Here is a 26176-nt window from a genome sequence, read left to right as displayed (position 1 = left end):
ATCCCAAACATTTGAATGGCACCGTATTGTCTCTCCATTTTGTAAAGAAGAATTCACATAATCAGAGTTTCTTTGAAATATTGAAAAAAAAAAAAACTTGTACATTCCCTCTTCAGTCAGACATTACACACAAATCTCCAGAAATGAATACCTTCTGTTGATTATCACACTGTACATAGATCTGTCCACTCCAGGGCAGCATGGAGGATTTGGTTGCCAGAGAAGGATTGGGACTGATGAGTATTTGCAAGTGGCTCCTGAAAGAGAGAGAAAACTAAATACGGCTATAGATTTTGTTAAATGCTAAACATTTATATTAGCTATGTACTTTCAATTAAAAATGAGAACAAAATGTGAAGTCATTGATTTTCCGATGTTTGTTTATATGCAAGTCTCGTACTGAGGTTCAATGACTCCGTGCTGTGGGGTGATGGTAAGGCAGTGAGCTGGCCAGGACAGCTCAAAGCTCAGCTCTCTGTTTGAGCGGTTCAGTATCTGCACATGCCTGGTGTCAGCCGCACTGTCTGCAAATAAACAAGCAGAAGACAAGATTTGGAGGGGCAAGCATTCACTTGCTAGGTGCATATAACTACTATTAACAACATTTATTAAACCACCTGAGCTCATTTTTAATATCAAATTTTTAAACTCAAATGTGTCTTACTGATAGTGGGTGCTGTGAGAACCAGCTGTTCAGGCTTGATGCTCCAGGTGTTCTCTAGGTTCAGCTCTGTTTGCTTCAGCACAGGTTCTGACGGACTTAATGGAGGACCCTTGACTGGTAGCACATCCAGGGAAACATTACTAATGTAGCGGCCCGATGACCCCAAACCGCTGTGTGGAGAACTACACATTAACTTCATCAGCATGCTGAAATCTGAAAGCATTCATTTCTGTTCAGTGTGTCGTTCGAGGATGTTTACCTGTCTGATTCAGAAGTGTGCCGTTGTGAAGGTCTGACGGACTCCATATGGTCACTCTCTCCAGAGTCTGACATTTCCATAGTGCCAAACAGCGACAGCATAACTTTGCTCATGTTACCATAGAAAATCTGGGCTTCATTTGGCCTTTGAGGCAGATCATAGGCTGAAAATAAATAAAGCCACAATCACAACCAGGGTCAGTTAATTGATTAAGAGTAATTCAATTGAGTAAATTCTTGCCATCTTACCCTCCTGAACCTGCTCCTCTCCAAGGAACATTTCATCAAAGGGGATATTTTTTAATAAGCTGTTCTCAGACAGTACTTTATTCCCTGCTTCTGGTTTGATTTGTAGTAACCTTGAAAATGGATAATAAAAAAATAAAATCAACAACAACATTACAAAATGTGTTTTTACACCACAGAATATGTAAAAATCAACTGAACTGTCCTCTCACAGATTAAGTTCACATTTAATAAGCATTATCAGGGAGGTCATATCTCTAGCTGGTAAGCGTGAATCATATACTAGTAATTAGTAGTGTAACGTATTCGTACCGAAAATTTACACATGTACCGAACAAATTGTTCCCTTCCTCTTTATTACTAGTTTTAATGCGAAATATACGTGAATGAACATCTCACCCCTCACGCTCAATCGCTCAATTAGTTTCTCAACCGCGGAAAGACCATTAAAACAGCTTGTAAACGAAATCTCGCATAGCATTCCATTTACCTCAGGCAAGTCAGTGTCTTCAGCTCGTTATTTGCTAGAGAAATGAAGTCTGAAGAGCATTTTGTGAAATATTAGACTATACTTTGTCGACAAATATTTTTGTTGTCGAGTAATCGTTTGATCTCACATGACCTAATGCAAGAGCCTGCAATACTGCGGTTCGACCAGTGTGGCGCAAGAATGTAATTCAGCCCTCCTGGATGCGATTCAAGAGAAGACACACCCGAACCTGAGCAGCGTTTGATGAATATGTAAATATATATTGCGCGCGTTCCTCTCAGTAACAACATAAACAACAAAAACTGACAGCAGTGTGAATGCAGCAGTTAAAAATGCATCTGATTACAACGATGTGGATGTTTGCATGAGCTCTGCAGTTAAGTACTCCAGTAAAGTCCAGTCACATCATGTTTATTTATATAGTACTTTAAGCAATAGATAGCCTTAAATCAAGCAGCTTTACGGTATTAAACATGAACACCCAGAGTCAGTGTCGCTTTCAGTTAGAATTACAACTTGATTTTCTGAAATAAAGCAGCTCTCCAGTGTGGAGCTAGCTAATGATAAAATGTTTTTATTAGTGGGGAAAAAATATTTATAAGTGATAGTTTGTTTTACAGAAATCAAAGCTTGATCTAGCTCAGGACTGTTTTGGTTACCATAACCCTATACGGTAGGCTATTTTAAGACATTATGTTTTGAATAAAATAGTTTATCCAAAGCATCTCATCACTTACCTTTATTTTGATTCTTATCACTTACAAAAGGAGATGTTAGGCAGAATTATGTGTTACTTTTCCATGTAGCTAATTAAATTCTGAGAGAGTGTCTCATTTTGTGTGCCAAATACATCTATTTGTATAATGAATTGGTAACACTTTAATGTTAACAAATGATACCTTATTGTAATGTATTAATTAACATGAATGAACAATGAACAATACATTTATTAAATTCATGCATTAATCTTTGCTAATGTTGGTTAATAAAAATCCAGTTATTCATTGTTTGTTCATGTTAGTTCACAGTGCATTTACCAATGCTAAAAAACAACTTGTGATTTTTATAAATGCATTAGTAAATGCTGAAATTAACATTAACTAAGATTAATAAATGCTGTAGAAGTATTGTTCATTCTTAGTTCATGTTAATTAATGTTAACCAATGAACCTTATTGTAAAGTGTTACCAATTAATTGTATAATAATTGTTATTACATAATATGCTTTTCTAAAGCTGAATTGACCTTTATGTTAGAATATGTATACTTAATATTTTAACTACTTGCAAAAGCCGAGTAATCAAAGTGTACTGATTAATCAGTGAAATAATCGTCGATTAATTGTTCTAATAATAGTTAGATTAATCGATTATTAAAATAATCGTTTGTTGCAGCCCTACCCGTTAGTGGTCTTAACTTGTTTCATAAAATATTTACTTAAACATACATTATGACTTATTTAAATTATTGTATTTAAAACAACAAATTTATTTAGAAGTTAATTTTTAAAAATTAACATGTTTGCATACATTTTTTTTTTTATTTGAGTGTTGATTACTACAGTTAAAAATAAATAGCAATTGAATTTAAGTTTGGGCTCTGGTGTTAATTGCAACCTTATAGTAATGTAAAAGGGCTCCCTATAGTTTAGAGCAGAAGTGGAGGTAGATTTTTATCCCTAAGAAAATTTGAATTATAATTGAATTTAAAGAGAGCAATATGTTCAAGTAAACCACTGTTGAAAAAAAAAAATTAATAAAAATACAGAAAAATCATACCGAACCGTGACGCCAAGACCGAGGTACGTACCGAACCGTCATGTTTGTGTGCCATTACACCCCTACTAGTAATTATTTCATTTCTAATAAGGTCTATAGTGAACTATGCATGGCTATATGCAAAACTTTTTTGTTTGTTTTACATTGTTCAATTAAAAAGATAGAGGGCTCTTAGAAAATACACTTCTTTTTTTTTGGGGGTTAGTTCTCAAAAAATGTTTAACTGCAAAAGTACGTAAATTACTGAAACGTGTCATCTACTTTTTTGATTTAGACATCAGATTTTTGAGACACATAAAATAAAGAGAAAAGCTCCTATTTTAACACTAAAATGTTTTTAAAATATCCCTCATTTAAGCTGAGAATTCAAGTCAAATGAGAACTGCCACTGACTTCCTGAATTGTTGTCGAGAGACCTCGTCCCCACAGAAGAGGCAGACAGTGGCAAGAAGAGCTGCACCAGACTGACAGCAAGCCTGCTCTCTGCGTGAAGCCTTCATCGCTATTGTGATCACCTGCAGAAACAGCACTGATAAATATTCCAAGCATATACAGGCATTAAAAAAAAACAAAAAACATCATGCACTTGGCTCACCTCCTGTGTTCGTTCTTTCAGGACAAACTGTGAAGGGGACAAGCTAATAATGGTTGAGTCCATGACAGCTCGATTTTGAAGACTGCTGTAGGGTACCGCTTTCACGAAGGCAGCACGTGAACCCGTGTTTCGCACGCACACACAGAGCTTACTGACACGTCCTGCGTGCACTCCACTCAGCGTGGCCACATAGCCTTCAGAACGCTTCCTCAACTCCTCCAGGATCACGTTACTCGTGCCGCCATAGCCTGACAGAGGGATCTGAGAACACCACGCTAAAATGTAACACCAACTTTTTCCAACAATATTATTTATGAGGGATTACTAATAAACTCACAGTGAACTTGACCCCAGGCTGGGAGGCACGTGCAGCAGACTGCTTGATCTCCAGTTTGGCCAGCATGGATGCAACACGGGTGGGAGCAAAGAGCAGATGAACAGTCACATCCTCTTTGGGTTTGATTGACAGCTCTCTGTTACGTGTCAGTCGCTCATCTGGGCCGAATGAGCTTTGCAGCTGCAGGGTTGAGATTCACAGAAACAGACAAGTGGGAGAAAGGATAAATGGATAGACGGATGTGAATATACTGCCACTGGCTCTACAAAACTAATGAGCTGGTTGGCTGGCTGGCTGCTGATGAATGCTGTACCTACACCAGAGGTCTTCGACCCTGTTCCTGGGGACCCACTATCCTGAAGAGTTTAGCTACAACCCTAACAAACACACCTGAAGCGGCCAATCAAGCTCCTCAAGACTGCTTGAAAATTGCAGGCAGGTGTGCTGAAGCAGATTGGAAATAAACCTTCCAAGAGAGTGGGTCCCCAGGAGCAGGGTTGAAGACCTCTGACCTACATCATTCTTGGGACAGAATGCATGTTCATACATTACCCATGATTTTTACAACACTTCATATTCTTTCGTCATGTCCCCTTTGGAGCTCCATACATTATAGATCTCAGTGTCTTAATCTACATTTCTCAATGTGTTAGCTTACCTGGAAACAGTCTTGGTCTTGGCCCCTAATGAGCAGTCTGAGTTGCTGTGATGTAATGGGTGAATTGTTCCTTAGCACCAGTTTCTGTTGCCTACAAACACAAAACCCATCATCTCCATCCAATTCACTTTTATGAATGGCAGTTTCTGGCAGTTTCTATGGCTATGTATACTCACACTGCTCTGCCCAGGGTAACCCCTCCCCATGCCATGAACTGTTTGTTGGAGAGGATGGGTGGGACCTCAGCCTGTGATAACACAGCAGGTGCAGATACTACTTTCCCAGAAACTCCTTGGACCGTTTCTCCTTTCAGCATCACCTCATACTGAGGTCCGCTGGGTAGAACCAAAATCGTCAACATGCTGAGAAAAGAAATCAAATGTTACTTGAAAGTACAACATTAGGGGCCTTCTTTTATAGTTCCTAGAACTATTAGCGGAAGTACACGCTTTTTGGCATTTTCGCACTGCAGGAACTAGGAACATATTTAGTAGGGATGCATGATATTGGAATCGGCCGATAATGGCTTAAAATATAAATATCGGCATCAGCCCGAATCCCGATATGAAAAATTATGCCGATATGTCTTGCTGATAAGAGGATTAACTCACATGTGCTTAGGGTGTGCTAGCGATTAGATCACGTCAGCAGTGTGGTCATTCTTGAAGCGAACTTTTGCCTGAATTATGATTAGATTCACTGTTTTGGATCGCTGCATTTAATTTGAGAATTCATGTACAAGATGAGTTCGGTGTGTGATAGAGTCAACAATTTCTAGTGTGTGCAGTAGAAGCAATGGCAGCCTCCCCCGGGTCCTAATTCCTGTCCGGTAAGGCGTTTTATTTACATAGGCTGTTGGCCTGCTTGTAACAAAAAAGTAAAATACACAAATATGACTAAGAAACTTGTGTTTCTGAATAAATGAAGCAGTATCAATGTCATAAAATCATGAGTATGTTTTGATTTAAAGATAAGCTATAGCTTACATGAATTAAAAACATGACACTTGTAAATTAAATAATGTTATATATACACAATATATATATTTTTTTGTTTTTAAATCGAATTATGAGCTCTAAAAGATTTTTACAACTCTTTTGCCTTAGACCATCTACAAATCTTAAAATCATATTTTAAGGTTACCACTGCATCTTTCTAAAGGGGGGGAAAAAAGCAGCGATTGATATATAGTTGTCTTCTAATTATTTTCAAAGCTTTCAATGTACTGAAAAACTAACCAAAATTAAAAATAATTTGTTTATAATTTCCACACAGGAGAGACTTGGTGTTGTTTCCAAACAAAAAGGAAATATATCTGTATTGGCAATCGGCCAAAATATCGGCAAAAATCCAGTATCGTGCATCACTAATATTTAGTTCTAGGAATTCTGTTTGGGGAAACTAAATTAGCTCATACTTCAGAGCAGGGTCTAAAACATTTCTTGAGGAACTACCAGTGACGTGAGTGTATGCTGATTGACCAAACAAATTTTGGTAACACTTTACAATAAGGTTCATTAGTTAAACATTAGTTAATGTATTAACTAACATGAACTAACCATGAGCAATACATTTGTTACTGTATTTACTAATCTTCGCTAACGTTAGTTAATAAAAATACAGATGTTCATTGTTAGTTCATGTTAGTTCACAGTGCATTACCTAATGTTAACAAGATTTTAATGTATTATTAAATGTTGAAATTAACATTAACAAAGATTAATAAACGCTGTATAAGTGCAGTTCATTATTAGTTCATGTTAACTAATGTAGTTAACTAATGAACCTTATTGTAAAGTGTTACCCAAATTTTTAAAAAGCCATGTAAAAATATTTATTCCATGACCATGGAAAACAGCGATAATGGCCTTTAGCTACCTGTTGTCTGCAGTGCTGTTCTTTTCTCAGCCTCGATGATATGTAACACTTCAAGTTGTCATAGGAGATTTAGTCAGATTTTCGCCGCTCTTTCAATAGCGTAAATCGTGCGTTAACATTCCATCTCCATTATCACGGCACACAACAAAAACAGCTCTGATCATGGTGTCCTCCATTCACCAATTAAAGATAAAGACGTTGCTGGCGGCTGCTTCAGAGTTCCCGTTGCCGGTGCGCATGCAACCAGGAAAACGGCCCAAGGGGGATACTGGTTCTCTAGGAACCATCATGCTGGTTAGTTCCTAGAACTATGCGGTGCGAAAGCCCCTATTATAAAGTAGCAAGAATATTTAAAAAAAAAAATACACTTCCCTCTCTAAATAGTCGAACTAGATTTCAGACAATCTGAACCGTAGAGCAATTAATACAAGTAAAAACCACAGATGCAAACAAAAAGGCATAAAAGTACAATCTGTTGAATCAATCTATGAGTGAACATGCCTCTCCCTGAGTTTCTGTTTGTCCTGGGCAGTGAAGGAGACCACTACACCCTGCTCCTCTCCAGCTTTCAGAGTCAGTTCCTCTGGCCTCACAGTGAAGCAGCTGTCTCCATCAGTACTCTGAAAAATAGCCAGAAAGACAAGGAGTGAATCCACAGCAAAGGCTAAGCTACATAGATTAACACTGTGGTGTTGATGCAAGGCACATTCTAGGCTATAGTCAATGTATGAAACATACAATTGTGTTAAAAAGTAAAAGCTCATGATCAGGTACCTTCAGTCGGAGTAGAACATCAATGTTTCCTGCATTCTTTAAAGGAAGCGTCTGCTTGGCTGTCTGCCCCAAAGGAGCCTGAAGACATACCGTCTGTACAGATATTAAAATAGTAAATAAGCGACATCAAGCAAGTAAATTATCAAATAAATTAATAAAAAGATCAAATTGAAGCCATTTCATAACCTCAAAAATCTGTAGCGACATGTTTTATTCATTACCTGTAGGTCTTTGGGTGCATGCACTCTGGGAGTGCCTGACCTTGCCCTCAGAGCTACACTCCGAATCACATGACTGGGGCCTGGACTGTCCACCTCAATATCCACCCGTGCACTGTATTCATCAGCTGGCCCCAACTCACCTGCATCAAAAAAATATAGCATCTCATGTTCAGTCTGTGATCAATTTTACTGTATAGAGGGCAGGGTTACTGTAGTTAACTAAAAATAAAAATTAAGTTTAAAAACCAAAATATATCTAAAACTGCAGTATCTCAATGATACTATAATAAAAATGGACACCAGTTGAGAAATGTTCAACCTGTATCAGTGTTAAGGTTTACATGCATACCTGAACTTGAAATGTACTTCTGAGGTGCACTGAAATGAACCCACACCAAGAAGCTTTCTTGATTCTGAAGAAAGAATAAAAATTAAAAATGTATTTAAAGTCAAAACTGCCATCAAATCAGAAAGAAATTTAAAGAAATATTCACCTCTGCATAACTGGCATGCAGCACATGGTTTATGACTGATGAAGTTGAAAGCGAGGTCAGATTTGAGCCAGTATGAAGGGAACCATCCGTGGTCATGGCAACTGGGCTCTTAGAGAAGCCAAAACAATGCCATGCTGATGCATTCTGTGAGAGACAAAACCTCTGTCCTTGAATTTGTTCCAACATGCCATAGGATTCAGACAGCTTTCAGACAGAAGCCTCATACACATACAGAAATTAGTGGTGATATTGTTTTTTTAAAAGCCGATGCCTTGGAAAGCAATCTTAATATTTTTATATTAATATTTTCTTAATATTTAAGAAATTTGAAATCACTTGAAAATAGATTAAAAAATAAAATGGAAAATATACATACTTATACTTTAGATGACAAAGTATTTTTCACAAATAAATAAATGGATTAATAAAAATATAATTAAAAAGGAAGTAAACACTGTGTAACCAACAGGGCACTCAGTATTCTGGGAAGTTTGTGCGCATTGGGAATTATTATTTTTTTTTCCCCAAATAAAGCCAAGGTAACACTCATTTTACATATAGCACACAGTGAAAATGACATGAATATGAATTGTGTGAATGCATAAAGCGGAGCATAGTTTGAAATCACGAGTTTAAAGTTTGTCAATCGCGTATCTCCAGTGAAGCTGAACTCTCCTCCTGTCAGCATTCAATTCATGCCGAGAACACACGATCATGCAGGATATAAATGCACTCTTTATAAGATCTCACAGCTGGATCTGACAAAGTTTGCAAGGTTTGTGAGATTAAATGTTCATTAGACATTCAAAGATTTGTTTAAATGATGTAAATGCATATTTGCTGAAGGCAAACGAGAAAGTATTATAATGTTTGCCTTTCTGTTACTAATAATATAAAAGCAATCGATATAATACTTTTTGTATACATTTTAATTCCTTTAACCGTTCTATCTGATTATTAGACAGACTTCTATCCGTGTTAGACAGAACTGTTCACGACGACGGCGAACAATAGGGAGAATGTGAGCACTGTGTGCTCAGGCGCTGCCGTTCTCAGCAGTCAAAATAAAAGTCCCGCCTCAAACGCATCGGCCAAACAGAAAAACTGATCGGCCGAAGCTGATATTTGAAAAGTGCCAAATATGACCACTAACAGAAATACATCATACACAACTAATGTTCAACATATTTCAAACCCAAACAGACAGAGCTCACTGACCGCACTGATAACTAGTCGAACAGGCACAGTGGCATGAGTCTTGTTGACCAGCTTGAGTGGCAGGGCCTTGGTACTGCCCCCCGGCATGTCCCTGAAGTCCAAACAGCCCGTCTTTCCAACATCAACCTATTTAATTAAAAAAAAAAAAAAAAAAAAAAAAACCACTTTATTTTTGCACGTCACATGGATTAAATATAACTTCTAAAAGAAACATACAGAAAAATATTAAACAATTTCAAGGATAAAACTGCCATACTGCAATCCTGTGCATAAAAAGTAAAATTACATGCAGTTTTAGTGCTCTGAAACTGGCAACAGGGACAAAAGAATCTCTAACCTCGATCACAGGGTTCTCAGCCACAGCGATCAGCACCACTTTCTTAGCAAAGACTTCTGCATGCGCCACGGTCTCCGACTCTGCAGACGCAGGCCAGGATGACACACTGAGAGTATACTGATACAGTCCAGCCCTTGGTGCTATAAACAAAACCTTCTGTTCTTCTGTACATTTGGGTCCAATTATGGTCTTATTCTTTACTATCAGCCACTGGAATGGGACAGACTCCACCTGTAATGAAATGACAATTATAATACTGCACACAAAAGTGGAATGAATAAATAAGACATGTCTCCATTAGACCAGTGGTTCTCAACCTTTCTGACTGCAAGGCCCTCACTGACCACGCCCAAAAAACCTTAGATGTTGAGAAAGTGAAATATATGGGTTTAGATTTTGTTGTGCGCAAAACTTTTTAAAGCTTGTTTTGTATTATTTTAAATAAATTTAAGTCATCTTTAGGAAGTGTGCTGAGGCCAGATTGTTGAGAACCACTGATCTAGACTACATCTGACAGATTTCGAACCTTTTCTCCATCAATGGATAGGCTTGTGATGGAGATTGAAACTTGCTGCCAGCGCTCCGAGGGATTGAAGATGTTGAGGGACGTCTGAGAGGCAATTCCCACACAGCAAGAACTGGGAAACTTCAGCTCATTTGGAACCATCACTTGAGCTGAAGAAAAACATTTTTTTTTTTTTTTCCTTTTAACAAATTCCTTCATACCACCAATGCCTTTAAAGTACATGAACATTTTTCCACTTACTTCTAAGGTCTCCAAGATCTCGTGCAGCCCATGACCCAACACTTGGCTGTCCATAGGTTGTGCTGCCTGGATACTGAGGTGCATGTTGTTGACCGGAGTTCAGGTAGCCAGACTGAAGACTTGTATGCCCAGGTACATGCATATGTCCCATAGATGGGTTTGCAGCAGGCACTGCAGCTGATACTCCATACAAACCAGATGGCCCTCCAATCTGATAGGGAGGAGCATGTAGAGGCCCCTCTGAGCTCAGATACTGCTGTGCCAGTTGGGAACTGAAGAGGGAACGCCCTGTTAGGAGGTTGGGAAGGTTTGTCAGGGCACCTTGAGAGGTGTAGCTGGGTACTGACCCATAGGTCAAGTCATCCGCAGCCCCAAAACAAGATCCAGACCCCAAGACATGAGACAGCACTTGGCGTGCCTGTTCTGAGGCTGTCCCAGAAGGATGCTGATTGTTCAGCTTGCTTGAGTACCCAGAATCCCCTTGAGTGTACAACCTTGGCCCAGGCTCAGACTGGCGGTTGCCTTTAGAGTATTCATTTCCATAGTCTTTACCGAAGTCACTTTGGCTACGTGAGCCCAGTTCAGAGGTCTTTTTGTTGGGGCCTGGAATTTCAGAGTGGCAAAGAGGCTCTGGACTCTTTGAAGAACTAAGAACATTTCCGTTATCAAACGGTTCCACTGGAGGAGTTGGACTGGCTCTGATTATAGTGGTGCTTAGAGCCATCGAGGTGTTTTTCTGGAGAATAATAAGAGAGATTCATCTGTACATTCAAACCATAAAAAGTAAATCAGCAGCATTACTATCAATATCAAATAATGGTCAAGCAACATGGACTTCAAATAGGGCCGCAACAAATGATTTTGTTTGTTAATCTATTAGTCTAATGGTCATTGATTATTTCACCAATTAATAAGTAGGATTGGATCGATTATTCAGCTTTTGCAATTAGTTAAAATAGTCATGCATGTTCTAACTAATAAGTAAAACAAGGTTCAGTGTTTCCCATACGTTGATTTATTTGTGCCGGGCCGCCACAATACCCACCGCTCCCTACCATCAGCTCCCGCGTCTCACACACACGAGCGCGAGTTTAGCACAATATTTAGCAACTTTCAGATCCTTTTAGCGGCTTTTTTCCATTAACGGTACATACTGACAAACCTAGCGACTTTTTTGGAAAAACCTTAGCTTTCATTCAGTTGGAAGATGTCGCCACCGCATATAGTCGCTTTTTAGTGTAGATGTATATTGATTTTATCAGACGAGGTCACGATTATAAATCAGAACATCTGAAGTGCCAAAACTTCTCTGAACGCAAACTTGACGCAATGACGTCATAAATATGCAAATTAATGTGACGTCACCTACTGCCACAAGTGTCACAAAATCCTGTGTGAAACACTGAGGTTATCACTTCAGCTTTTGAAAATGTAATTTATATTTCTACTATACAATTAAATTTTTTTACACAAAATGGAATGACAGACATCTTCATTCACCATTTAATAAACGGCATGAAAAATTTACTGACTGACGCATCACTCTGCCTAATATCTCCTTTTGTAAGTCATAAGGATATAGAACAAAAATATAAGACATCTTATTTTTGTATAAACTATATTATTCACAACACAATCTCTTTCAAAATACCTTATAGTTTTACAATAATCAAAACAGTTCTAAGATAAATCAAAGTCTCTTTAAGACAAGTCATGTCACTCGGCGGCCATCTTTGAAACGCCTCTCGGGCATGCAAGTGCAGCTCCTATCTCTTTGAATGGGGAAACATCAAATTCTCCAAAACTGTTCACTAAGCTTACGATTAAATTTCATATTTGAAATCACCAAAGAAATCTGACAACAACTGTATCATTAATGTTGTTTCTTTTGCTCAAATAGCGTTATAAAAAACTTATTTCTCAGGCTAGATCAGCCAGTGCGCATGCGCAGTCCTCAGCGCACGTCTCAGAACGCCGACTGTTTCTATAGCAACCGGGACTTCTAACGGCAGCTGCAGTGACACGCTGACTTTACTGATTAGCAATTGGCTCTTTCTTTCAGAAGGCGGGGCTTCCTGCGATTGAGCGGCCATATTGAGCGTTGCATTTTTCCCCATTCAAAACTATACGAGTGACACGTCTTGGGTACTAATCTATGCAAACCAAACTAACACTTTAATGCACAGGGGTTGGGGTGTCACTCTTGGTAGAAATCGCGTTATGGGGGTTCTAGGGGAACCTTGATCGGACCAAAAGGGCACCTTTACACCGTCAATTAAAGGGGCAGGGGCTCTAGCACTTTAACGAGTAAAAGACTCCATGTTTTTGAATGATTTTTTTTTACACTTTGTCATTTTTTTCTAACAAAATAAAAGTCTTTAGTTTCTGCAATTTCTAATGAGTGATAATGTTTCAAAATTTATATTGCAATAATTATTGTTATCGTTTTATCACCCAGCCCTAGCATCAATTATAAAACATCAAGCTTTTGAGGAACAGCAAATTGGTTAAATAGCTAATTGGTTTATATTGTAATCCACATAAAACTAAAATGGGGTTAAACACTCACCTTATGGTGATCAGGGGTGGGCATGCAAGTGTTCTCATTAATGGAGAGATAAGTCAGTCTACTGAGAGATGGGCTTGAACAATGGGACTGAGGGGAACCTGGATCACCAGCAGGACTCCTCTGAGCCTTTCCACTACTGGGGGAACACGGAGACATCTCTCTATTTCCAAAACACAAGGAAAAGCCATTATTTACCCATGTACTGAACCACAAAGATATTTAAAACATTACACAATAACTTATGGTTGATTAACAATAATCAAAATAAAATAAGAATCATCTCCCCTCCTCACGAATAAAAGTGGCTTACACCACAAAAAAGGCAATATGCAATTATGTTAGATATGATGTTCAGGAACTATTTTTTACCCATATCCACTTGGAATGGAGGTCTGGCTTGGACTGGAGTGGGTAAGAGGGGAAGTGGATGGTCTGAAATTACAATGGGTGACCTCCACAACACCAGGGGCACTGCTCTCAGGCGAGCCTTCGATAAAAAGAAGTAAATAAAGTTGATGTCCCTAATTTTCTGAAGCTTGCATGACATTCAAGCACATTAAGCAACATTTCATGCTGATTTTTAACATGCTAAATCTGTTATACTGATGGTTTTGTATTCGTTTAAAAAAAAAAAAAAAAGAGATACCAAATTTTTCCTGTGTTGTTGGTAGGGAATCCTGACGATCAACAGCTGCAATTTTCTCTTTTGAAACTGACTGAGTGGTTTTAGGGCTTCTGGGTGATCGTGCCTGGTTAATGGCAGGTTTGTCTGTCCGTCCTCCTGATGTCTTGGGTTTGTGTGGGGAGGTCTTCAACGACGATACTTCTGAACAGCGAAGGCCAGGTGAGGTCTTTGGGGCAAAAGCAGGAGTTGACACGGTCCCTTCACCTTTCAGAGAGCGGCGGTTACCTGTGGTGGAAGTGCTGGCCACTTGTGGTCGAGCCGTTCCTATTTTGATCTTGGATTCAGGGACACTTTTATTGGTGGAAGGTGCTGCACGATTGTCATTTTTGCTTTTCTCAATGCCAGATTTGAAATCAACAGTTTTTGATTTGAAGGATGTGGAAGATGATGATGACTGCCCAGAACCCAAAGATCTTTTGGCTGGATGCGCAGTAGCAGTGGCAGTTGGTAAACTGCTTGACTTGGGTCGAGGAATTGCACTTCGTTTGACATCTGACCTTGGATTTGGCGACACAACATAAGTACCCTCTGTTTGTTTAGATGCATTACCTGCCAGATTTTGACATTTTTTGCCTACTGCTTGCTCTTCCATAACTGAATGCTCTTCGTTTTTATGGATGGATCCATTTTCCAGAGGAGCCCACTGTTGTTGAGTCAGCTTGTTAGAACTGGCCAAACTATCAGCCAAAGTGAGGATGTCCAAGCAGGACTGTGAGGTGGATCCATCACTGTCGCTACTTGAGACATCAGCCCTCTTCAGATATTTCTCCATGTCAGGAGTACTAAGGTCACTCACTGACGTGGTCTTCTGCATATTCTCCAGCAGACCATTTTGATTTGAGGCTGCTACAGAATCAGGACTCATAACAGACTCTTCTACTACTTGCTGACGGCTTTTAGAGCGGCTCCGTTTGGACAGCTCCATGATCATGGCAGCAAGCTGTGCTGGATCTGAGCTGATGGAGGCATCAGCAATTGCAGATGCAATTGTACTGATGCTGAGCAGAAGATTGCTGCTGGAGTTGGGTGATTCTGAATGGCCAGAACTCTCCTTATCTCCATATTGTGCAGAGATCTAATCAAATTAGACAAAAGTGTCAACATTTTTGCTAATTTTGAAAATACTGTATGACAGCAGTCCAAAGCTAAATGGTTATCAATACCTGGGAAGCCTGCCCCTCAGTTCTTTGCGGTTTCACATTATTCTCATGTGTGGCTTCAGCTGTGTTGGGCTCAAGAGTCTTATCTAGATCATCTGTAGTTAACAAAGGACATCAAAATGACTTGCAAGCAAAAACAGTTATTAAATAACTAATACGAGTATGTTGAACGCACCTGGATTAAGTGTCTCATCAGCATCACTTTGCGGAACTGTCTCAATGTTGATGGAGCTTCCTCTGGAGAACAAATCTGAGGGTCGAAGTAACGCAACAGGTTCCCTCTTCTCAGGTGATGTAATTAAGTATCCAAAAGATGGCTAAAAAACAAAAACAAATAAATGGTTGAATAACTGTCATTTAAGTTTGGTTGTGAAGGGCTACCTTCCATCAGAGTTTAGCTATAATAATAGCTAAACATCTGAAACAGCTAATCAATGTCTTCAGAATTACTAGAAACATCCAGGCAGGTGTGTTTGGGCAGGTTTGAGCTGAACTTGGCTGGACATTGACCATCCAGGAACAGAACTGAACGCCTCTGCTCTACGGCATTCAAGGAACATTCCTGATGGGAAGGTTGTTAACGTATAGTCTGGCCAAATTTGATACCAGCATTGACTTGCATTCAAGACACACATTGAGTTCATGCATATCATGGGAAGTGATCTCATAATCTTTGCGTTGCTAGTGCCATACCAATCTGATCTACAGGAAGGGTTTTGCAATTGTGATCAGGTTGCTAGTGCACTTCACATAGCTAGAGTCATTTGTGTAGCACACAGAGTGCTCCAAATGAGACAACTTGGAGGTTAGATGTTATCTTAGAAGATATCTGCTTAGGGAGAGTCCTTACCCTTTTAACATTGTCCTCGTCACTGCTTCCAAGGCACCCCAGAGCTTCAGAGCGCCTCTGAAAAAACTCCCCCAGTGAAATACGCAGATAACTTTGGCTCTCAGGCTCAACTACAGAGGAGACCTGGGAGGCCCTCATGAGGATGTTGCTACCACTTGGGATTTTCCAAGACGTGTCTCCCAGCACTTCACTCATATTTACAGCTTGAATCTGTTCTTCCTACCAAAAGGTAAAAGAAAAACAAATTTTTTTGGTTGCTGAATCACATCTAAGAGCATTTTTGTACAATACACTTCTAGGTTCTAGGATCTAGGTTGGTTGAACTCAAAATACCTGGGAACCAGTCATACCTGCATAAACTGGTGCTCCTTTTCAAACTCCTCCTGATCCTCAATTATCTTGTCCATGGCCTGGCCTAAGGTTATACAATATTATGCAATGAAAGCAATGTATTAACTTATTAAATGTGTCAATTTACTCATCTTAATGTTGTTACAAACACACATGACTGCCTTTCACCAGTCAAACACAACAGGAGAAACTAAATAACTGCCAGACAATTACAGTGTACTGGTATTGCTTGTGATATGCTCTGCCGACTGAGCTACAGAATGTTTTTATTCTGCATTCACTTTCATTAAATTGAAAAAGTGACAATCTTCAAAAATGCACCTCTTTTGCATGTTCTGCAGAAGAAAGTCAACACGAGGTTGAGTCAACTGAGAAATGGCACACCCAAAATCAAATTTTCATTAAGCATGAGAACATTTCACTTACTTCCAGCAAGAAAATCTTCAGACTGAAACTGCATAGCAACTTCCTCAGGCATATTAACATCCGCTTCCTTCTCGAAGGAAGAATAATAGGCCAAATCAGTGACCCACTTTCCCTCTTCATTCTGGTAGACCACACTATGAGTGGCATTTGCGCCTGAGAAAATACTTAACATTAATTTCTAAATCAGAAAATACAAATACTTCTAATACTTCATGTAATACTACAAATGTCAGAGAAACACGTTGACATCACTACATTAGAAATGGGAAAAAAGACAGTTACCTTGCTGTAACTCAAGCTCCGCATTGTCTGGCTGGTGATTCCAAATATCATTATGTTCCTCATGATACTCAAAGCTCTGGCAAAGGTACCTAGCATCCAGAGACTCTCCAGGTTGATCATCTTTACTGCCGGTGCTCTGCTGCTCATTGAGAACTGGAGAATCCCCACAAGGGCCACCACGTAAGCCCAGGGCACCAAGATTCACAGTGTGGCCCAGGTCGATCCCTTGTTCTGTTTTATTATGCGATTCCTGAAGTACCTGAGAGAGGTGGAAACTGCTCTGGGTGCCCTGAAGGAAGGGGCTGACTGTAGAAGAAATGTCCTGAGGGTTATGACCAGCACCTGCCCTCAAGTATACAGAATCCAGGTGAACTTCTGCGGTGTTATCCATTGCATCCTGTTAAGGGGAAAAGTGTTAAGGGTAGGGGTGGGCAATATGGCAAAAATATCATATCAAGATTTTTTTTGAAATATCACGGTTTTAATCACGATTCTTTGTCATGTTGGTTTTACTATTTTGTCTGAGCAGTGCAGCCAAAATAGTTTCCCTGTTTTAAAGACAAAGCTTTTCAAGGTAACAAAATATATAAAAAAAAAAAAATAATGGATATTTAGGCCAAAGTGGGCGAAGAAAAATCTGTGTCATTATTTTATCTTTGTTATTAAAAATAAGAACAAAAATACACATTACAAATATAAATAATATACAAATAAAACAAACAGTGCTTTATTTTCAGGTACAATAGGTGTATTTAGCAGTAGCATTCAAGAAACTGAATGAACAAATAAAAATAAAACACTATACAGATTGATTCCTATTAAAGCAGCTTTATTTTTTTCTGTCAGGAGTAGCGAGTTTTTTTTTTTTCTGTGCGTTTTTGTTTTAACATTAAAGAATAAAAACTCTGTCATCTGTCTGTCATAGTGTTTTATATTTATACTCACAAAAAAAAAAAAAAAAAAAAAATTATTTCTTCTGCTGAACACAAAAGATAGTTTGAAGAATGTGCAAAAACAAACAGTTGCTGGTCCACAGTGACTTCCAAATGATTTTTTTCCTAAATTCAATGAGGACCAGCAACTGTTTGGTTACCCACATTCTTCAAACGATCTTCTTTTGTGTTCAGCACAAGAAAGAAATTAATACAGGTTTGGGACAACATGTGAGTGAGTAAATAATGACAAATTTAATTTTAGGGTGAACTATCCCTTTAATGACTGTCAGCAGCATGTTTAGTACTGTCCCTTTAACACCTGCACACATCTAATATACAGACACGCATCTGTTAGTCTGAACTGTTTACCTTCATTTTAGACATAACCAACTGAGTCTATACATAAACCTTGTGTGTTTTGACAGTATTAGCGCAAAAGATAACTTCAGTGATCAGGCACTGTTTGACAGGATTTTTAGTTTGCATGCTTCAGGTGTACAGGCTCAGAAAAAGCGCACGTCAGACGTGAATGAAACGTTTAACCGGCAAGGCTTTAAAACACACGCAAATAATGTACTTTTGTGATTGTGCATAAGTGCAGTGTCCCGTGAGAGTAACTCTACCGCTGAGTTAACACTGATGTGAATGTATGTGGCGTCATACAGTATATTGATACGGAGGTGCCAGAACTGCAGCTTATAGAATGTGCGCTGTAGCACGATACTACGATATTTCTTCAAAAGCAGATCGTGGAGACATTTGTATTGTCCACGATCAAAAATCATCATAATCGCACAACCCTAGTTAAGGGTAACATCAACAATTTTTGCTAAAGCATAAAAAAAAAAAAAAAAAAAAACACAAAGACTTACAAGAGCCTCCTGTCGATCCAGACTCATGCTCCAATTAACTGGGCATCGACTGGCAAGTCCAGATGCCACAGTAGCATGACCAGCCTCCCCTGTGCCAACTGGACCAACACGGTCACCCATCTGAAAAGACCAAAAAGAAATTAAAATACGATCTGTAATTGTGTTGTGCTTCGTATAATTATGCTAGGATATGCTAAAACAAAAAATAAAATAAAAACAATAACATTTTGATTTATCCTCTAAGCTTTTTAAGAAATGATCATATGTATGCAGTTAGCTATTTTAAGTTAGCTTGTAGTCTTACTTTGAAGCAGTGTCTATCTAACCTTCCCATTTTAAAGCAAGTCACCCAAATCCGAATGGCATGTTAATGTTGTTTAAAACTATAAAAATTTTACACTGATCATTATTAATTGCTCATGAGACACTAACATTACCTGGCCATGCGTAATCATGCCTGATCTGCTGAACAAAGATCGAAGCTGATCATCATCTCCCATCTGTCCACTTCCACCCACGATGCCAAGACCACGAAGCACATCATAGGTGCTCTGGACTGTGGTGGGAGGCAAAGGAATGGTAGATACGCCTCCATTTCCCTCCTCATCACTGCCACTGCTCCCATCTCCTCCTCCTCCATCACCTGATGGCACAAAGAAACAGTGATAAGACTTAGTTCCTGCCAGTCTAAACGTTTAAACCAAAAACCTTAATTAAGCAAAATTAAATTTTATTTAATAAACACCCCTTTACCGGTAATAGGTGAGTTGATGACCTGTCCCTCTGCTGAGCGGCGGTGCTCAATGCCTGTCCTGGTGTCAGGGTTCCTTCCCCCCATCTGTAGCTCATCATCAGAGCTTCCTCCTTCCAAACCTGGTCGAAAATGGGGCCGATGACTCTCCCCAACCTGACCATATACAAATAACTGAAAGTGAATTACAAAAATTAAAACAATTATTGGGCAAAAAGTAAAAGCACAGATAATAATAAGAGCAGAAAGCAGATTAAGACTAACCGGTTGTCTGGAGGTGCTGGGTAGGAGGAATCTTGCTCTGCTCCGGTTCTGTGAAGCTTCCAGTTCATCTTCTGTATCCTCTTCATCACTTGCAGGACAAGAATCCATACCTGTGGCTGCCAGACGCACATCAGGCATGTGAAAGTCCCTCTGTGGTGTGACACAGTAAAAGCAAACATTAACTGAAAAGTTTCAGAACACAGAAGTATTATATCTTTTTAATTAATCTATCTATCTATCTATCTATCTATCTATCTATCTATAAGAGATGCACCGATGTATCAGCCAACAATCGGCATCGGCCGATAAAAGCAATTTATTTCACTATCGGCCGATTGTTCAAAATCAGCTGATGATCAGGGCCGATTATATCCTTTTAATCAAAAGGCGGCGGACTGCAACTCATACTGTGAGTGAAGAAAATCTGTTGAATTCAGGGCTGTCAAAATTAACGTGACAATAAGGCATTAACAGTTAAAAAAAAGAAAAAAAAAAGCGACATTAAAGCAGGCTCTATTTGGCCAGATGAATCACCCGTAGTTCAAGACAGCATCGCCAGATCCGCAGTTTTTCCTCTACACCAAACATTTGTAGCACGCCTCACATCCAATAATCACAAAGAGCTCTGTGCTTTCTTACTTCTGATAAGAAACAAACTCTCAGCTTTCAGATCCTGTACATTCTATCACCAAATACAAACAATGAATGCCGTTTTGGCACTTTTAAATGTGACGTGACAGATCGCTATTGCAACTCAGTTCAAGTTATAGTGCAAAATACACAGGAATGTACACAAGATGTTGAAAGATACAGTATGGCTTACCAAAATGTATCATGTCTGTCTAATGTAATCGCTCGATCAGTGTTTCAACCGTGGAAAGATGCCAATAAAACAGATTGTGAACAGTATGTCACTTAACATACACTAAACTTGACATTTACCTCAGCAAAGTTATTCCGCTGTTCAAAGTTCATTAGTTAGCTATAAAACAACGCTGAAGAGGACATCTATACATCTATTCACTGTTTAAAACTAAAACAAATGATTGAAAGATGGATTCATTGTTATTCTTAATTGAAAAGCACAACAACAATAAAACAGTAGGCTACAAACCAACTTATATAATGTAAGTAACAAACAAATAAGATGAGGCATGGCATAGGCTACACCAGAACGTTCAGCAAACACAGAGAAATCAAATAAATAAAGAACATTTAAAGAAAGCCTCCATAGTATAACGTGAGAAACTGCAAACACAAAACCAACATGTTCACCTTCTCTGGTTTAAGAAGCAGTCTTTTATTTTACTTTCGCTTGAAAACCAAATCCTCCGTCCCATCCGCCATCGTTTCCTCAGTATTCTCATCATTTTTGCCGCTCGTGCTGACGCGGCGACTATAAACCAGGCTCTGCTCCCAAAGAGCTTGCATTGAAAGCGCCTCGCTCACACTCTCTTCACGTGATCAGAAATCTTACTCCTGCTGCACTGTGCAGCGGCTCTGCAGTGCGCGCTTTATGCATGGAGCAGCGCAGACCACGCACTGGCACAAATGCACCCACGTCAAATTTTAACTCGCACATAACTATCGGTATCGGCCGATATCATTCTGAAAAATCGGCTATTGGTAGAGAAATTCAGTATCGGTGCATCTGTTATATATATATATATATATATAAAAATAGACTAGAATGTATTTCTTCTTTGTAACAATATGCATTTGTGAAAAGTGCATGCATTAAGAAAGTAAATGAGGTTCATTTTGATTTGATTTTGACTTTAGGAACATTAACTCATACTTGGTCATAGTCATCATGGTGTCTGTTCCTTTCTGGTTCAGTGAAGTGAGGTTGAGATGAACTGGAAGGTAACTCCTACAACAGGAACAGATATTATTATGAAGAAGAAGAAAAAAAAAGGTAAGCTTTAGTAAACAGACAGCAAGAGAACTCACAACAGGGATTTCTTGTCCTTCTACTCGGCCTCTCTGCATTGCAGGTGGCATTAGCTTATTGAAATACAGCTCCAGTTCCTCATCATGGAGCTGGTTCACATCAATGTCATCATCTGGAAGACAAAAAGTTCATTTCAATCAGTTATTGCCTGGCTTATCTTGGTTCTTTAGAGCTTATTCTTTTGGAACATATAATAAATTTTAAAAAACAATAAAAAGTAACCAACCTGTCATATCACTGTTCATGCTGTCCAGAGACATCAGTTTCTCATTGGCCAGGAAGCTGGCGATGCTGCCACTGCACCTTTCACTGTCTGTCCCTTCACTGGCAGAACCCTCCTCTTCCTCCATCATCACTGGGAGCACAGTGGCCTAAGAAGAACAAAAGAGAGCTTAACCCTATGATGCCTACCATATGGTATTTGATATGCAAATCTCTAAGGTCTCTAAATATCAAAACTTTTTCTAATAGCCTGTTGTACAGTCTACTACATGCCTTCTGTCAACTGACTGATAGTTTTTACTTTTGCTGTGAAATCTTTACTGATTTTTATAAAATAAATGTATGAACAAATTTGATGTTGTTAGTAACATTTCAAGAAACACTTACTGGACTGAAGTAACTTAAGTTTACCTTAAAGTCCATTTAACTTTTTTTTTTTTTTTAAAAAAAAAAAAAAGATAAAATGAGAATATTAAATATACGAGTACAAAATACGATACTGTTTGTTTGTACATTTGTCATTCATATTTGGCTTTGCATTTCATGTTTTGCCCCCACATTAAAAACTGTAGAGCTTTTATTATAAAACAAAATACTTAATTATCATCTTACTAAGACATATTACTAGCAGATAGAGTGACAACTGATTTTTATATGCATGTTATGCAAGTAGTCTGCTGCACTGTAACAAAGATCTTACTGATTTATATGCTATCAGAATTTCATCTTACTTTCTGGACATATAAATATGTTATAAAGTTTTGCCTGTTATTTCATGTCAGGCTTTACAGGATAAAACATAAGTGTAATTGAGTACAAAAATTACCTGAGCTGCCAATGTATCTTTGTCTCCAATATGAGAGAATGACAGAAGACCAGTTGAGAGGTCTAAGGAAAGAAAACATACATTTCAAAATATTTGAAATTTATACATGTTATTCGCCATTTTGTAAATAATTGTTGATCATGCATTATCAGTAAGACACATTAGTTTACATACCAGTAGTCCGATGAGGAACAGAACCTGACACAAGAGGTGTTTTGGAAACAGAAGTAGATTGTGTTTCATCCAAATTAACATTCACCAGCAGGTCAGAGAACCGATTCGCAGCAATGAAGTCACCTACATCGCCTCTACACAAAAAAAAATAAAATAAAAAAAAAAAACGTAATGAAAGAACACTAGGTCAACCAACACAGGTTTTTCCAATAATCCAAATCTAGCTGATGGCCGATAAAATGTTAAAATGCAAACCTACATAACATAACGAAAACAAGGAAAACAAGACAAAATAGCTGAAAATCACATGAACATTACATTACACACATTATTTATAAAAAAAAAAAAAAAAAAAGTTTGACCTATTGATAAGATTGTTTGTAGACAAAACAGGAAACTAGCAGTTCTGTCAATGACATAATCGGCTGATTATTTAAACTAGAGCAAATAGTCTATAACTATTACAAGCACAATAACTAGGTACTACAAGTACTAAAAAATGAACCAGAAAAGAAAGGTCACACTGATTTGTAAAGCACTTATAAATGGAAAAAAATAAAATGAAATAAACAACTGCTGAACACTTACAAATCTTCTTTGAGGCTGAGAACAAATTTTTCCCTGCCTCCATCTGACCCCTGGGAATGCATGAGTGAAAACTGTCCTTCCTCTAAATATGATGCTTGGACATCAGTTACTCTGTAAAAGACAAAAAAGACTCAAATAACACAATACTTCCAATAAACACAGACAAAATTAGCAACAATACAAGTAAAGCATGTGTGCCCTGAACCTACATGAGGTAGCCTAGCGAACCATTTCAATCTCAAAATTTCTAACCAACCAATCAATAAAATAAATAAAGCACCAGTGTTTGACCAACAACTCACATATAAAATAAATGTTCTCCCTCTTTGAAAGAACAACTTTGGGTCGATCTTGTAACATGCCTCTCATCCAATAATTACAGTAAGCTCTGGGTTTTGTAACTTTAATATGAAAAAGTCTGAACTTTCAAATTTTGTCAATTTTATAACTAAATTCTAGCCTGACTACGTCAGACGTCGTACTTCTGCTCAATTTCATTTCGCTTCTGTACTCAGTCTGATATAAGCAGATACATAAATATAACAAGAATTTAAGATTGTAGTTTAGGTTTAGGTGAGGGAAATCTAAAACGACAGCGGACATGGAGACACGGGATGCTATTCGCTCTGTTGTGGAGAATATTCCCAGCATTTGCCAACTGAAGCCCAAACAAGAAGAGTGTTTGGTTCACATTTTGAATGGAGGTGATGTTGTGGCCCTACTCCCGACAGGTTTTGGGAAAAGTTTAATTTATCAACTGTTACCGATCGTCAGCGAGAAACTGGGGAGGCCAAAGTCCGGCAAGGCGATAATTGTGGATGCGTAGATTTACTTCACATAATCTGCAAAAGTCGTTCACAGCCATCTTCACTCCAGTATTTCGCTCGATGGTTTTGTTTCCGCAAGTTTTCATATAACAAAAATCCTTCTAGAGTTATTTTTCCCTCTTGCTTACAAATGAGCTGTGAACATTGACTGACTGTCTTCCCTGAGTTAAATGTAACGCTTACAAGCTTTTTTTATTGACGCCTTTCCACAATTTAAATGCTAATTGAGCAATTACTTGAGGCATGAAACACTTCAGTAAGTCCATACTCTTTCTTTTAAGATTACGAGTGTGGAAATGGCATTCATTGTTTGAATTTCACTATGAATTTTATTATTCAGAAATGTATTGTTTTTTGAGTATCGTATTGGTTTATATAGGAGAATGTGGAGCTCACACTTGAATTTAGTTAGCCTGGTAACACCAAACTCTGCTACTTCGCTTTGCTTTGTAGACAGAGTCTGGAAGGGCATAATTGACAAGCGTTTACTTTCTCGTGGGCGGGCGCTTGTCTGAAGTTTAAAATCATTGGTGTACCCGTAGGCCAATCACATAACGGTAGGTTATGACGCATGTTATTCGCCGGCTCAGCCGCCTCGAACTTCCGCTGTAAACACAGTTACAGTGTTTCCGTAAAAAATCAATTTTGGTGCATCACCAATATAAAAAGAACAGTATTTTATAGGAAATGCGTTTATGATTGAAATACAAAAGTTTATGCTCGTCAATGAGGCCTGTCTGGAAGAAGAAAAAAAGCAGCACACTCTCACTCCTGATTAAACTAAACTAAAACTAGAAAGCAATCTTGATTATTACATTTGCACTCAAGTTCTAAGGAACAAGAATGTGTAAAATATTTAAATATGTTCCAGTAAATGTGCATTACAGATTCTACTTGTTCCAAGGAGCTCAGACCATTCTGAGATGAGATATTGAGGTTTGCGTCAAGGTTTGCTGGGGGCCATGACAAAGACAGATCTATGCTATGGTTAAACCAAGTAAAATAAAAATTTGGTGTTTTACAAAAACATTATATAGAGGTAATTAGAGGTCGATCGATTAGTGGATTTTACCGATAGCTAGGTTGGACCACACTGGCCGATACAGATTAAATCAACCGATAGTTTTCAAAATGGATACCGAAAGAGAGCTAGTGCTTTACTATTTATAAAAAAAAAAAAAATTAAAAAAAAAGCAGCAACAGTACTGAACCATACTTTGTAAATGAATAAAAATATTAATATTATTTACTATATTGATCATTAGAGTTATTTCATAATTTGCTAATGTTAAAAGAAGAAACTTTAAAATGTAAAAATATAGCCTATTAGTAGCTAATAGTGAATGTTGAAATGAAAACACTAACAAGGAACAATACTTCTACAGTTTTCATTAATGCTACGAATGGACTTTTATTGTTAAATGTTACCATTTAATTTCAACAGTCATATAAAGATGGCCATGTTTAAATATCTACACAAGGCCATAGCATTAAAATTACATACATATGGATATTTTATGTGTACTCGCACACTTTATTTGCTTCTATTTTTTAAACACTTGATAATAAAAAAAAAAAAGTTAGTTGCACAGCGCTGCGTCTAGGAGAACTCAGAGACATCACACAAACCAGACGCTTTGCATTCAAATCAAGTGGCGGTCTAAAACAATTTATTTAAATCACCAAACGGACATAAGTTTGCTTCAAGAATGAACAATGTGGCATA

General features: G+C 38.2%; 1 protein-coding gene across 4 annotated transcripts in view; it reads right to left on the bottom strand.

The window, feature by feature from the left end:
- Positions 1-26176, bottom strand: part of cep192 (centrosomal protein 192) — a 32399-nt gene that overhangs the window by 4291 nt on the left and 1932 nt on the right. Inside the window, exons 3-40 of one of the 4 annotated variants that reach the window (XM_058746045.1) lie at positions 23624-23734; positions 23036-23169; positions 22862-22923; positions 22040-22184; positions 21813-21925; positions 21658-21732; positions 19860-20009; positions 19598-19769; positions 19282-19487; positions 18845-18964; positions 17038-17434; positions 16756-16908; positions 16329-16393; positions 15979-16197; positions 15304-15445; positions 15132-15223; positions 13930-15043; positions 13653-13770; positions 13284-13443; positions 10715-11450; positions 10475-10623; positions 9949-10179; positions 9612-9737; positions 8394-8537; positions 8249-8312; positions 7900-8039; positions 7679-7771; positions 7406-7524; positions 5203-5388; positions 5027-5117; positions 4369-4548; positions 4032-4292; positions 3830-3951; positions 1172-1281; positions 924-1086; positions 665-846; positions 401-524; positions 152-257 (exon numbers count right to left, since the gene is read on the bottom strand). In XM_058746045.1, coding sequence (XP_058602028.1) covers positions 152-257; positions 401-524; positions 665-846; positions 924-1086; positions 1172-1281; positions 3830-3951; positions 4032-4292; positions 4369-4548; positions 5027-5117; positions 5203-5388; positions 7406-7524; positions 7679-7771; positions 7900-8039; positions 8249-8312; positions 8394-8537; positions 9612-9737; positions 9949-10179; positions 10475-10623; positions 10715-11450; positions 13284-13443; positions 13653-13770; positions 13930-15043; positions 15132-15223; positions 15304-15445; positions 15979-16197; positions 16329-16393; positions 16756-16908; positions 17038-17434; positions 18845-18964; positions 19282-19487; positions 19598-19769; positions 19860-20009; positions 21658-21732; positions 21813-21925; positions 22040-22184; positions 22862-22923; positions 23036-23169; positions 23624-23734 — 7075 coding nt within the window. The remainder of the gene's footprint in view (positions 1-151; positions 258-400; positions 525-664; positions 847-923; positions 1087-1171; positions 1282-3829; positions 3952-4031; positions 4293-4368; positions 4549-5026; positions 5118-5202; positions 5389-7405; positions 7525-7678; positions 7772-7899; positions 8040-8248; positions 8313-8393; positions 8538-9611; positions 9738-9948; positions 10180-10474; positions 10624-10714; positions 11451-13283; positions 13444-13652; positions 13771-13929; positions 15044-15131; positions 15224-15303; positions 15446-15978; positions 16198-16328; positions 16394-16755; positions 16909-17037; positions 17435-18844; positions 18965-19281; positions 19488-19597; positions 19770-19859; positions 20010-21657; positions 21733-21812; positions 21926-22039; positions 22185-22861; positions 22924-23035; positions 23170-23623; positions 23735-26176) is intronic. The other 3 variants (XM_058746046.1, XM_058746047.1, XM_058746048.1) reach the window with 3 other exon arrangements.

The sequence above is a fragment of the Onychostoma macrolepis genome, chromosome 16 (genome assembly GCF_012432095.1).
Source record: "Onychostoma macrolepis isolate SWU-2019 chromosome 16, ASM1243209v1, whole genome shotgun sequence".
Classification (NCBI taxonomy): domain Eukaryota; kingdom Metazoa; phylum Chordata; class Actinopteri; order Cypriniformes; family Cyprinidae; genus Onychostoma; species Onychostoma macrolepis.
Note: the sequence above shows the minus strand (reverse complement) of the source record. Positions and strands in the feature narration are given on the sequence as shown.